The 12,647-nt window shown below is 51.3% G+C and overlaps 1 protein-coding gene across 1 annotated transcript in view; it reads right to left on the reverse strand.

The window, feature by feature from the left end:
* The window catches only part of IL1RL2 (interleukin 1 receptor like 2), a 41,186-nt gene extending 37,371 nt beyond the window's left edge, over positions 1-3,815 (reverse strand). The window contains 2 exon segments of the mRNA XM_081156936.1: positions 1,635-1,869; positions 3,561-3,815. Coding sequence (XP_081013062.1) covers positions 1,635-1,869; positions 3,561-3,624 — 299 coding nt within the window. The 5' untranslated portion in view covers positions 3,625-3,815.
* Positions 3,816-12,647: the final 8,832 nt, after the last annotated feature.

The following is a 12,647-nucleotide window of genomic DNA, read 5'->3' on the forward strand; positions in this document are numbered from 1 at the left end:
AAAATTAGAGTATGGATTGAGGGTTAGATAAAAAATACTGTAAGACAGCAAAATTTCCTAAATGTGTTAACTATACTGGGATTATGTGAGGACATATTCTTGTTGATAGGAAATGCATATTGAAATAGTAAGGGGTCAAGGGACATGATGCATGCAACCCACACAATCTGGGAAGAGATGACTTAGAAAAATATCGTGTGTAATATTCACATATGCAGATAAGGTAAATGCGGCAAAACATTAAATAATGGGGAACCTAGTTAAAAGATAAATGAGAGTTCTCTACACTATTCTTGCAAATTTTATGTGAATTTGAAATTATTTCAAAGTAAAAATAAACAGTTTACTAAATATGTATCACATCTATGTTAAAATTTTGTGACAGTTCATGTCTATTTTATTCTATGACAGACAATATCTGTTTACTTTCTATGAAAGATTATTTTCCCATTTCCCAGCTCCCAGTTTTAAACATTTTGAATCCAGTCTAGATTTCCAGGTGAATTTGTGTGACATACAATCTCCACCCCTAGTTAATTTATAGCCAAGAGCAAAAACGGAAGAGCAAATCTCCCTAAGACATGAGCAGCTTGATCGACGTAGGGAGTGAAATTGTGGAAACAGGCCAGGCAAATGGGCTAATGGCCTCTTCTACTGGGGTACCACTAAGTAATTTTGTCCCTCAAGTCTACCCGACATATGGAAATGAGGAATCTGGCATGAATCAGAGTGGGACACAGGCCATCCTGGGACACAGAAAGGGGTCAGCAAGTACCACGGAAATGCAATGAGGAGGGGAGAATGCAACTTCATTTCGGAGGTACCAACTTCACACATGATCTCAGGTAATTTTCACTTCAACCTTATTGGGCTGGCATAGGTTCCATTTTGCAGAAAAGAAAACCAAGCCTCAGGGAGGTCAATAATTTGTTCAAGTCATGCATGTTAGTAAGGGAAGGTGACAAAATTGGGGCCTTCAGGCAAAATTTGGTCCACAGATGTGTTTTATTTAGGCAACGCACACAAAACTTACTGAAAAGTTACACACACACACACACACTCTCTCTACTTTTCAGGTTTCCTTGAAAAATTAGAAAATAGACTTCAGCTGAATAGACTGCCGCCTTCGGTGGGGCCCGTGTTTTCCAGTTCACTGCAGCCCCACCAGACCTGTGTCATTCATTCACACAGTATTACTTTCTAGGGCTTAGCATCGGGTCTGGAACACCTCTGGGCTTAGTCACTGTTCAATTTCCACCGCAGATGCCTTCCAGAAAGGTGCTCAAAGGAGACGGGTCCCTCTCTTTGTGCCACCTGTCACAGGAACTTCTGGCATGCAGAGAAGGCAAGCAGCGAGGGTCACACTGGGATGCCCAGCTTTGGAAGCTGGCCGGCGTGGCGCCCTTACCATGGGAAAAGCTGCATTTCACGTTCCAACAACTGATGTGCAAATCTGCTCTGGTTTAAAATGCGTGCATTGGAAATTGTCTTAAACAACTGGAGAACTACATCTTATTCTCCTTGAGTTTTCTACACTTAAGGACTTACTAAGGATTTTCCTAAAAGAGTTATATACATGTAATTATGATGTATCCGTGAGGGCGCGTTAGTTCTCGTTTGGGTGAGGAACTTACTTTATCACACACTGGTAGATCCCAGAGTCCCCCGGTGCCACCGGGAGAAACAAAATCCAGGTCTGGTCTTGGTAAATCCTAGACGACCTGCTTTGGGACACTGGAATTCCGCCAGGATACTCATACCAAGTCGCCTGCGCCTCCGCGGAGGTCGGCGGCGCGTGAGAGCAGTTGAAGGCGAAAGGCTGGCCGGGCGAGGGCGTCTCGGTCAGCGCTCGGGCGCCCGGGCACCCGCCTGGAGAGGGGAGGGCAGTCACGGGGGGGGGCACCCGCCTGGAGAGGGGAGGGCAGTCACGGGGGGGGGCACCCGCCTGGAGAGGGGAGGGCAGTCACGGGGGGGGGCACCCGCCCGGAGAGGGGAGGGCAGTCACGCGGGGGGGGGGGCACCCGCCCGAAGAGGGGAGGGCAGTCACGCGGGGGGGGGGCACCCGCCCGGAGAGGGGAGGGCAGTCACGGGGGGGGGCACCCGCCCGAAGAGGGGAGGGCAGTCACGCGGGGGGGGGGCACCCGCCCGAAGAGGGGAGGGCAGTCACGCGGGGGGGGGGCACCCGCCCGAAGAGGGGAGGGCAGTCACGCGGGGGGGGCACCCGCCCGGAGAGGGGAGGGCAGTCACCCGGGGGGGGCACCCGCCCGAAGAGGGGAGGGCAGTCACGCGGGGGGGGGCACCCGCCGGGAGAGGGGAGGGCAGTCACCCGGGGGGGGCACCCGCCGGGAGAGGGGAGGGCAGTCACGCGGGGGGGGGGCACCCGCCTGGAGAGGGGAGGGCAGTCACGCGGGGGGGGGGGCACCCGCCGGGAGAGGGGAGGGCAGTCACCCGGGGGGGGCACCCGCCGGGAGAGGGGAGGGCAGTCACGCGGGGGGGGGGGCACCCGCCGGGAGAGGGGAGGGCAGTCACGCGGGGGGGGGGGCACCCGCCGGGAGAGGGGAGGGCAGTCACGCGGGGGGGGGGGCACCCGCCGGGAGAGGGGAGGGCAGTCACGCGGGGGGGGGGCACCCGCCGGGAGAGGGGAGGGCAGTCACCCGGGGGGGGCACCCGCCGGGAGAGGGGAGGGCAGTCACGCGGGGGGGGGGCTCCCGCCGGGAGAGGGGAGGGCAGTCACCCGGGGGGGGCACCCGCCGGGAGAGGGGAGGGCAGTCACGCGGGGGGGGGGCTCCCGCCGGGAGAGGGGAGGGCAGTCACGCGGGGGGGGGGGGCTCCCGCCGGGAGAGGGGAGGGCAGTCACGCGGGGGGGGGCTCCCGCCGGGAGAGGGGAGGGCAGTCACTCGGGGGGGGGGGCTCCCGCCCCGTTTGTTAACAGTTGTAACAAGTGTCCCGATTTCGCGCCCACTTTGGTGTGAGAGTTTCCTCCGCGGGGGTTTCCTGGGAGCAGTCCGGAGTCCTCCCAACGCGCCGCGGGCGGAGCGGCTGTGCTGCCGTCTTGGGCACTGGGAAGGGCCCCCCCCCCGCGCCCCCCAGACCCCCCAGAGGACACCTGCGGTGCCCGGCCCGCCCGCTTTCTGCCCCCAGCCAGGTCCTCTCCTGCACAGAAGGTGCCCCTCGGCCCGTTAGGGGCTGTTGGAAAGTGCGCTCCCCATCAAGCTCCCGTCTACGAAGCCGCTCAGCTTCTCCCTGGGAGAAACGTGTTCCCGCGGTGCCTCCTCTGCTTTTCCCTGGGGTCATACTGACCCCGTCACACGAACAGCATCACACCCGAGCGCCTGAATTCGAGCCTTGACTTGCAAATGTGCGCAACCCCCCTCCTCTCCAAGGTCACCTCGGGCTCGACGGGGACCCGCGGGGCCGGCGCCAGCCCCCGGACCGAGGCTCCCCTGCCCAGAGCCCCGCCGGGCCCCGGGAAGCGGGTCGGGGCCCAGGGCCCAGGGCGGGGCGGGCGCGCAGAGCCGCGGGGCGCGGGGGGGGCCGGGGCCAAGGCCCGCCCGACGTACCTGCTCCGACTAAAAGCGGGAGGGCCGCGGCCACGCCGCACAGCAGCAGGGACGCCGTCCCCATGGCGGCCGCGAGGAAGGGGGCCGGCGTCTGCGCCCCAGCCTCAGAGGCCCCAGCCGGGCCTCGGACCAAGCGGGGCCCCGCTGCACGCGCCCCGCGGCGCCCCCGGCCCCTCCTGTCCCCGGGCCGCCCGCGGGAGCTCGGCCGGAGGGCCCGTGGGGAGCGGAAAGGGCGCGAGGGCTGCAGGGCAGGGTCCCCGCCGCTTCCCCTGGGCACGCGCTCGCAGCCCCTCCGCCGTCCCGCGGCCCGCAGGGCAGCATCCCGGCCCGCCCCCGGCCCGCCCCCAGCCCGCCCCGGGCCCCGCCCCCGGCCCCGCCCGGCCCCCTCGCCAAGGCCCCCGGCGCGCGTCCCGGCTCCCGTCCCGCCGGCGTGGCGCGTCCTGGACCTCGCGGCCCGCAGGCGGCCGTCTGACCCCGCGCCCCCCGCGCCTGCTCACCTGGGGACGCGCGGGCTCCCCGAGGCCGCCCCGCCCCGAGTCCCGGCCCCGCCTCCCGGCCGCGCGCAGCCTGCCCCCCTCCCCCCGCCCTGCGCGCCTCCCTGGGCGCCCGCGCGCTCGGCACCGCGCGGACTCCCCGCCCCGCGTCGGGGCGTCGGGGCGTCGGGGCGTCGGGGCGTCGGGGCGCGCGGGAGTCCTGGGGAGCAGGGCCGCCGCGCCCAGCGACTGAACCTGGGGCCCTTCCAGGTCGGGCGGCGTCCGCCCCGGGGCCACCCCGGGGGCCCGAGCGCAGCAGACGCTGGGTCCGAGGCTGCCGCCCAGTCTTCGGAAAGCAGCTCACCAGCGGCGTCCGCCGCCTGCCCGGAGTTGTCCCCGTAAGAGAAGTGTTCCTTCCTTCCCAGCCCTGTGAGCAGTTGCCCTGCCCGTCTATGGTGAACACCCCAAAGCGGAAACCTTCCCGGTGGCTGTAAGAGGGGTCACGCGCCCGCGGTGTGTCTCGGCGGCTGGGCGTCGCCCTGGGAACCTGGCGGTGGCCCTTCTGTGCCAGGCCTGGGCAGTGCCTGGCTTGTAGCCGGGTCCCCAGGAGGGCACCTGCAGGAGACAGCCCATCCAGGACTCTCCTCATCGACGATTCTCCCTCTCCTTCTCCCTTCCTCTCTCTGAAATCAGTAAAAACATATATATATTTTTTTTTTTTAAAAAAAGAAACGTTATTTATCTGCTGGAGTCATGCTCGTTAAACTTGGAAAGGGAGCATCCCATGGTGAGGCTCAGATTCCTGGAGCACAAAGACTGCTTCAATCTGAAACCTGGCCACCGGGGGCTATCAGTAGGGACCTGCTGCCCTGGCCAACAGGTGACACCCCAGAAATACCCCTCAGGGCATTGAGGCTTAGAAGAAAATATAAAATGTAATCATCATTCAAGAGATTCCTGCCCTGGCCGGTGGCTCAGTTGGTTGGAGCATTGTTTCATGCGCCAAAAAAGGTTGCAGGGGGCCCAATCCCCGCCTGGGGCCATGTAAGGGAGGCAACGGATGGATGCCCCCTAACCTCAGCACTGAGTTTCCTCTGTGCATACATGTTACAAGGTTTATGCCCCCACCCCAAACAAAACAAAGATGTTACTATAAGAAAATGCCATTGTTGTAAGTAGTGCTGAAAGCTGTCTCCAAATCATTTTGTCTTTGTCTTTTCCAGTTTCCACCTTATGAAGAGCCAGACTTGTGCTCTGTCTTGTTTCTTGGCTTGAGGATCAGTATGTGTGCTGAGTCTCATCAGTACAGGTGCCCCAAAGTTTATGAAGTTAGGAGGGGCTGTCCCAGCCCCCTTCAGCATCTCTCTCCTATTGGATATTTCTGACATTCACTTTGCTAGTGAGGCTACGGACCTAACACTTGGGGACTGTGAACTTTACAATTAGAAACCCAAAACCAAAATTTACTACGGGTTACCTTGAAAAATCGGAGGAACTGGATAGCATCCTTTGCAAGGAGAATGGGGAAGGAAGTCAGTCAGAATTTATTTATGGAGGGTGCAGGCCAAAAGCTCAGGTTTGCTTCGTTATGATCACAAGGAAATGCTGTTTTATGCTGAAATTTCCTAAATTGAATAACTTTATTTTTTTCTAATTTTCACTTTTGGTATTTTTTTAATGTGCATCATGCAATAATTAAGAGCTAAATAACTCAGAACAAGTCATAAGTTATGTAAGCAAGACCCAGCGGCAGAAATAACAATTAGCAGTTTTTCTCTATGCGCCTCTCCCACCCCCTAGACTCACTATCCTCAGCTTTTCGTGCTTCGTATCCTGGTATGTATGTGTGTGCGCTTTAAACAATATAAAGTATTCTTGTGTAGGATTTTTTAGTCTTCATGTAATTATACTCTACACTTGTATAACTGGCTTTTTCTCACTCAACATAATATCTGGGAGATTCTAACACTTTGAGAAGTGTAGCACCCGTTCACTCGAGGTCACCACGGTGCAGTACCCCACTGCATAAATACACCACATTCATGCACCCATCTCCTTTGGACATGTGTTTCAAATTTATCTGTTGCTCTTAAAAGTAGTGCTGTGGTGCAGGTTTTTGCAATGTCCTCTGTGTGGGTTTGTGAGGAATTGGCTAGTGAGTGAAGTTGCAGGATCATTGGGTAAGCGCATCTTCAATTATATTAGAAAATCCCAAATTTTCTCCACGTGTCCTTTAGAGGGTAAGGGTTTCACGCTCATGTGCCTGCCAAAATTTGGTGATATCACACTTTTACATGTTGCTAGCCTTGTCAGTCCAATGACGTAAAAGCTTTCTTCTGATTTTATTTTGCATTCCCCTATTTACTGTTCAGGGGGACGTCTTTGGCCACTCCTGTGTTCTCTGTATGAAATCCCTCTCATATGTTTGCCCTTTTACCTGCTCCGTTTGCCTTCCTCTCATTAATTTGTAGAGAACTCAGTAAATTCTACCTCTGATGTCCCATGTGGTTGCCTTCAAAGGGAGGCACAAATATGCCTCCTTGACCTCTCCCTGACAGGAACTCAAGCCCAGCAGCACCTCTTATTTGCAAGACAGAGGTGATTAGACCCACTTTTCAGAGGTGACATTTGTAAAACTTCCTTAGCAGAGTATCTGAAGTTAATAGATCCTCGATGAACTCAGAATCCTTTATCATCTTCCCACCAACTCCTCCTGTCACAGTCTTTCCGATTGCATATATTTGTGTGATGGGAATGTCCTTAGAAGCTTATGCTATTAGTCACAAGCAATGGGTAATGAACTCTCTCAGTTGGATTATGTTTATTGTAAAGTGAAGCAACTTCTTCTACAGATTCATTACCTCCTCCTGAGACAGGTGTGAAGTGACCACCTGTGTTAAGGAGGCCTTACTGAGCTCAGATTTGTTGAATTTTACCTTCAAGCTGTTTGATCCTTAAGCCAGGATGAGATATGTATTCAGAAGAGTAGCGGGGCAAAGATTTCTATTAAAAATTACATACACAAATGTATATTCTGTATAATGCATAGTAACTTTTATTTGTTCTAACTAAATATCGGCTGATTTCCCAACCCTGAAGAGAAAGTTTACAGTGAGAATGAAGAAGAAATATGTTTACATGTCCTGATCAAATGTTTCACCAACAACTATTAGGCTGGGGTAGGAGGTTGGGGCTCTACCAAGATCTTTACACCTTTAAGGCTCTAACATCCTTACATTTTTCCTGAGACACTTGAGAGTACATAGCAGACGCTCCATAGGATACTTTTGTTGCTGAACTGAATGAACTTTAGAGATGGAAGCAGCAGCAGCAGGAGCGACAGAAGGGTGGTGCGAAAAGCATTTGGTTTCCTGAGGTTGAGATCTAATCTCTCCCTCACCTCCCACTCGTCAGTTCATTCATTCACCCTTCCTGCTATGTCCCGGGCTGCATTCTGCGTGCCAGAAACCAAGCCGTGGCGGACACAGCCTCTCAGAGCTTACAGTCTAGTGTGCAGCCTGTGGAGTGGGGAGCGGAAGGTGCAGGCGGGACACTGAGTAAGAAAATTTAAAGAGATGATTTCAGGTTCGTGAGAACCACGAAAGGCATAAAATGTGATGACATGATGGAGCGGATGTCGGGGAGGCTTCACCACAGCGTGACAGTGTAGCTGAGGCCCGAGGGTGATCAAGAGCCCATCAGGTAGACACCAGGGAAAGACGTCTCCTCGTAGAAGCAGCAAAAAAGTCTCTGAAAGAAGAAAGTTTGGAAAATTCAAAGTAACAGCAATGAAGCCAGTAGAACACAGCGAGTAAGCAGGAGTGTCGAGTAAATAAAGCCACCGAGGCAGGAGGAAGTCGAGCCGGTGGGCGATAACAAGAAGGTTGGATTTCATTCCAGGCAACACTAAAAACGGTTAGACCATTTAAAGCATAAAAGAGATATAATCTAATTTACCTTTTAAAAATATCATGTTGACCATTAAAACCCCACTAAAATGGCTGGTTACAAAGACTGACAATACCAAGCATGGCAGGGATTGTAGAACCCCTGAAGCTGTCACTCATACAATGCTTAGGAAAACTGTGTGGGTTACCTACTAGAGCTAACTCAGCAAACCCACCTTGAGGGCTACACCAAATAGAAATGCATACACATACTCACAAAAAAGACCTTTGCTAGAGTATTCCTGGCAGTAGTGTTCATAATATTAAAAAACTGGGATTTACCCAAGTTGCCATCAACAATAGAATAGGTAGAATGACATTAGTGCCATCATGGGAAGTGAGATGACCCTTCTGTATCTCCCCTTCAATCTACAACTAGTTGGACATTTTTAACCCAACAAAGTTTCCTCTGCTCAGCACACTCAGTCACCTGAAAGATCCACACATCAGTATATCTAAAGTGGGTGTTTTGGCACATATAGTGGGGGCAGAACAGGGGGCAGGACAGAGATGAAGGCTGTATCCCCAGTTACCTTGGCTCAGCTGCAGCCCCAGGGAACATGATAGAAAAGGAGTTGGTGTGCAGCCCCCACACCACAGCCCAGCGAATGGTGCCGAGGGCAGAGAAGTGTCAGCAGACAAAAACCTGGCTCCTTCCTTTGACTGCGGTGGTGCTCACATCACCAGAGAGCCTGGTAGCAGTGGCAGAGATGCCACCTGTGGTCATAGGAAACCAGGCAAAAGCATGGCAGACATGCAAACCCAGGTCCTCCACACACACACCTGCCACATCCGCCTTCCACTATAGTGCTGGTGCCCTAAGACCAAGACAACCCAGACATACCTATCATCCTGGTCACCCAGGCATCCAGGAACCTCAGAGAAGCAAGCAGCACAGGGGTAGGAGAAAACAAAAAGTTGCACTATAGCACCACCTACTGGGAAACAAACAAAAAGACCTTTATCAATCTGCTGAATTGTTAAAAACAAGGATGTATCTGCTAAGGGGCTAATTTCCAAAGTATACAAAGAACTCATAGTACTCAGCAAGAGGAAGACAAACAACCCAATTAAGAAATGGACAAAGGACCTGAATAGACACTTCTCCAAAGAGGACATACAAATGGCCAGGAGACACATGAGAAAATGTTCAGTGTCACTAATCCTCAGAGATGCAAATTAAAACCACAATGAAGTATCACTTCACACCTGTGAGAATGGCTGCCATCAACAAATCAACAAACGACTCCTGCTGGCGAGGGTGTGGAGAAAGGGGATCCACAGCATACTGCTGGTGGGAATGCAGACTGGTGCAGCCATTGTGGAAAACAGTATGGAGGTTCCTCAAAAACTTAAAAATGGAGCTGCCTTTTCACGCAGTGATCCCACTTCTGGGAATATATCCTAAGAATCCTGAAACACCAATCAGAAAGAATATATGCACTCCTATGTCTATAGCAGCGCAGTTTACAATAGCTAAGATCTAGAAACAGCCCAAGTGCCCATCAGTAGGTGAGTGGATAAAAAAGCTGTGGGACATTTACACCATGGAATACTACGCAGCTGTAAAGAAGAAGGATTTCGTACCCTTTGGGACAGTATGGATGGAGCTGGAGAAAATTATGCTAAGTGAAACAAGCCAGGCAGAAAAAGACAAACATCACATGATCTAGCTTATATGTGGAATGTAAAGAACTTAATAAACTGATGAACAGAATAGATTCAATGACACAGAAGCACAGATCAGTCTGATGAATGTCAGAGGGATGGAGGAGGGCGTGTGGGTGGAGGGAGAGAGAGTAACCTAAGACTTTATATTCGTATATGCACAACCCAAGGACATGGACAATGGCATGGAGAGGGACTGGGGAGGGGGAGGGGACAGGGTGGAATGGGTCATTGGGGAGACAAAGGGACATCTGTAATATTTTAAACAAAAATAAAATTTAAAAAAAAAAAGGTACCTAAATAAGAAAAGTGTTTCACTACTTCAAACACCCTGGCAGAGGAGCAACACACTATGAACAAACAAGGTAACACAGTATCACAAGAAGAAAATGACAATTTTCCAGAAACCAAACTCAGAGCCATGGAAGACTGTGATATAAATGATCGAGAATTCAAAATAGCAATAATAAAGAAACTCAACAGGATACGCGAAATTCAGAAAGGTGGTTTAACGAGCTCAGGAATAAAATTAAGGAAGAGGAGTACTTTACCAAGATACCGAAACTCTAAGAAAGAACTAAACAGAAATTTTGAAGCTGTAGAACTCAATAAATGAGATGAAGCAGATCATATAAAAGACAGAATTTGTGAGCTCAAAGATAGAAATCTGGATTGACTCATGTGGACGGGGAGAGCAAGCTGAGACGTTTTCAAAAGTGAAAGAATCCGGGAGAGCTATCTGACTCCATTGGGAAGGGCAACATAAAGATAACGAGCATCCCAGCAGGAGAAGTGAGGGAGAAGGGAACAGAGGGCCTATTCGAAGAAGTAACAAGTGAAAACTTCCCAAACCTGGGTAAGCAAATGGACACACAAGTTCGAGAAGCCAACAGAACACTTCATTATCTCAACCCAAAAACACCTTCTCCAAGATATGTTGTATTAAAACTGTCAAAAGGCAATGATAGAAAAAGGATTCTTAAAGCAGCTGGGGTTGTGGGGAGGTGGAGGGGGGAGACAGCAACTACAAAGGAAACACCATCAGGCTTTTCCCAGATTTCTTAGCAGAAACTTTACAGGAGACAGAGTAGAATGATACATTCAAAATATTGAGATACAAATCACCAACCAAGAATATTCTACCCAGCAAAATTATCCTCTCTCTGGAATCAATAAAGACATATAAAAGAAAAAAAGAAAAATGTTTCTAATGCAATCAGCTCACAGAGGGATTACTATACCAGCTTCCTGACAGCCACCACTCTAGCCTTATACTCCTTCCCAGTTCCCCTGCAAAATAGTGCCTCTTAAGTCAACTTTCTTCATTCCTGATGTTCTCCCATCCAAGAACCACCTTCTCTTCACACTACTCTCTATGGCTAGATTTGTTTCTCTTACTTTATTTTCTCACTGTCTAGTATAATGTTAGGCACCTGGTAGGCACTTTGTAAAATATATATATGTGCTTTATTGATTTCAGAGAGAGGAAGGGAGAGGGAAAGATAGAAACATCAGTGATGAGAGATGGCTGCCTCCTGCATGCCCCTCACTGGGGATCGAGCCCGCAACCCAGGCATGTGCCCTGACCAGGAATCGAACCACGATCTCCTGGATCCTAGGTCGATGCTCAACTGCTAAGCCACTCCAGCCAGGCTGGTAGGCACTTTTTAAACAACCCAAAAGTAAACTTGAGAGCCAAAATATTCCCCTACATTTTGGGATTTGAGGGCAGAGTTGCGGCCCAGTAAGAATTCAGAGGCAATTGAGTCTAGTGTAGAAGGCAGGACTGTGGAGTATCATGTGACAATAAGAAGTGCTCGACAGACGGCTACCATCCACAGCCATGAAGGTGGAGACTCTAGACTGTTTCAGAAGCAGAGGGTATAAGCAGTGTAGGATGGCTGAGGAGAGAAAAGAGCGGTGGCCAGACTGGGCACAGGCAGAAGCAGAAGTGGGTTCCCTCAGGGCTGCTGAACTTGCAACACCCTCTCACTGAAGGAGCCTGAGGGTCTCGTTCTCAGGATGTGTTTAAGGAAAGAAAACTAATGGCACTGTGAGCGGTGCCAATGTAGCCTGTCCCTGACTTGGAGCATGAACTAGGTGACGCTTGGGGTCACTTCCAGGTCAAATGTTCTAAGGAAAACAAGCTTCGTTGACTTTCTTTTTGAGTAAATTAATCTCCCAGCGGGTTGAGCACAGTGCAAGAGAAGCCAACAGGATCCCGTGAGTAGATCCCCACGGTATAATTGCTATAAACGTTAGGAACTGCTGTGTACATGTTTGTGCTTAGGGTCAAGGTGTACATACAGGACTGATGTCTTCGAATCAGCCACGACTTTCCTGCAGGAAATCTGAGCAACGTGTATTAAGATGGGCATGTTTTTATATGAAAGGTTAATGTTCATTTCAAATAGCATCATCTGTTTCCTGTAACTCTTGCTCTCCCTAAATATCTCACACACACCTTCATATTTTGGTTATAATACAAATATTATTGCACACAAAAAAGTTCCTTCCCACCCATCTCCCCACGTACATGTTTCAAGTGAAATCTATTTTTTGTATGTTACTTCTTTTTGCCATCATGATTCATTTGTGCGTTTTTAGTAAAAAGGAGACAATTTTCCCCTTCAGAGCCCAGAAGGGTGTCTTCCTGCCTGCCACCCTCTCTGCAGCCTCCACAGGCCACATTCACCACTCACAGATTCTGGCCTCAAAAGTGAGATTTCCCGGCCGGGCATGGCTCAGCGGCTGAGCATCGACCTAGGGTCCAGGGGATCAGGGTTCGATTCCCGGTCAGGGCACATGCCCAGGTTGTGGGCTCAATCCCCAGCAGGAGGCAGCCGATCAATGACTCTCTCATCATTGATGTTTCTATCTCTCTCTCCCTCTCCTTTCCTCTCTCTGAAATCAATAAAGATATATATATTTTTTAAAAAGTGATAAGATTGTCTTCTGACAAATTAGCTTGAGGAAATCTCTGATTTTATAATTGTGTA

This window comes from Miniopterus schreibersii, assembly GCF_964146895.1.
Source record: "Miniopterus schreibersii genome assembly, chromosome: 13".
In the NCBI taxonomy this organism is placed as follows: Eukaryota; Metazoa; Chordata; class Mammalia; order Chiroptera; family Miniopteridae; genus Miniopterus; species Miniopterus schreibersii.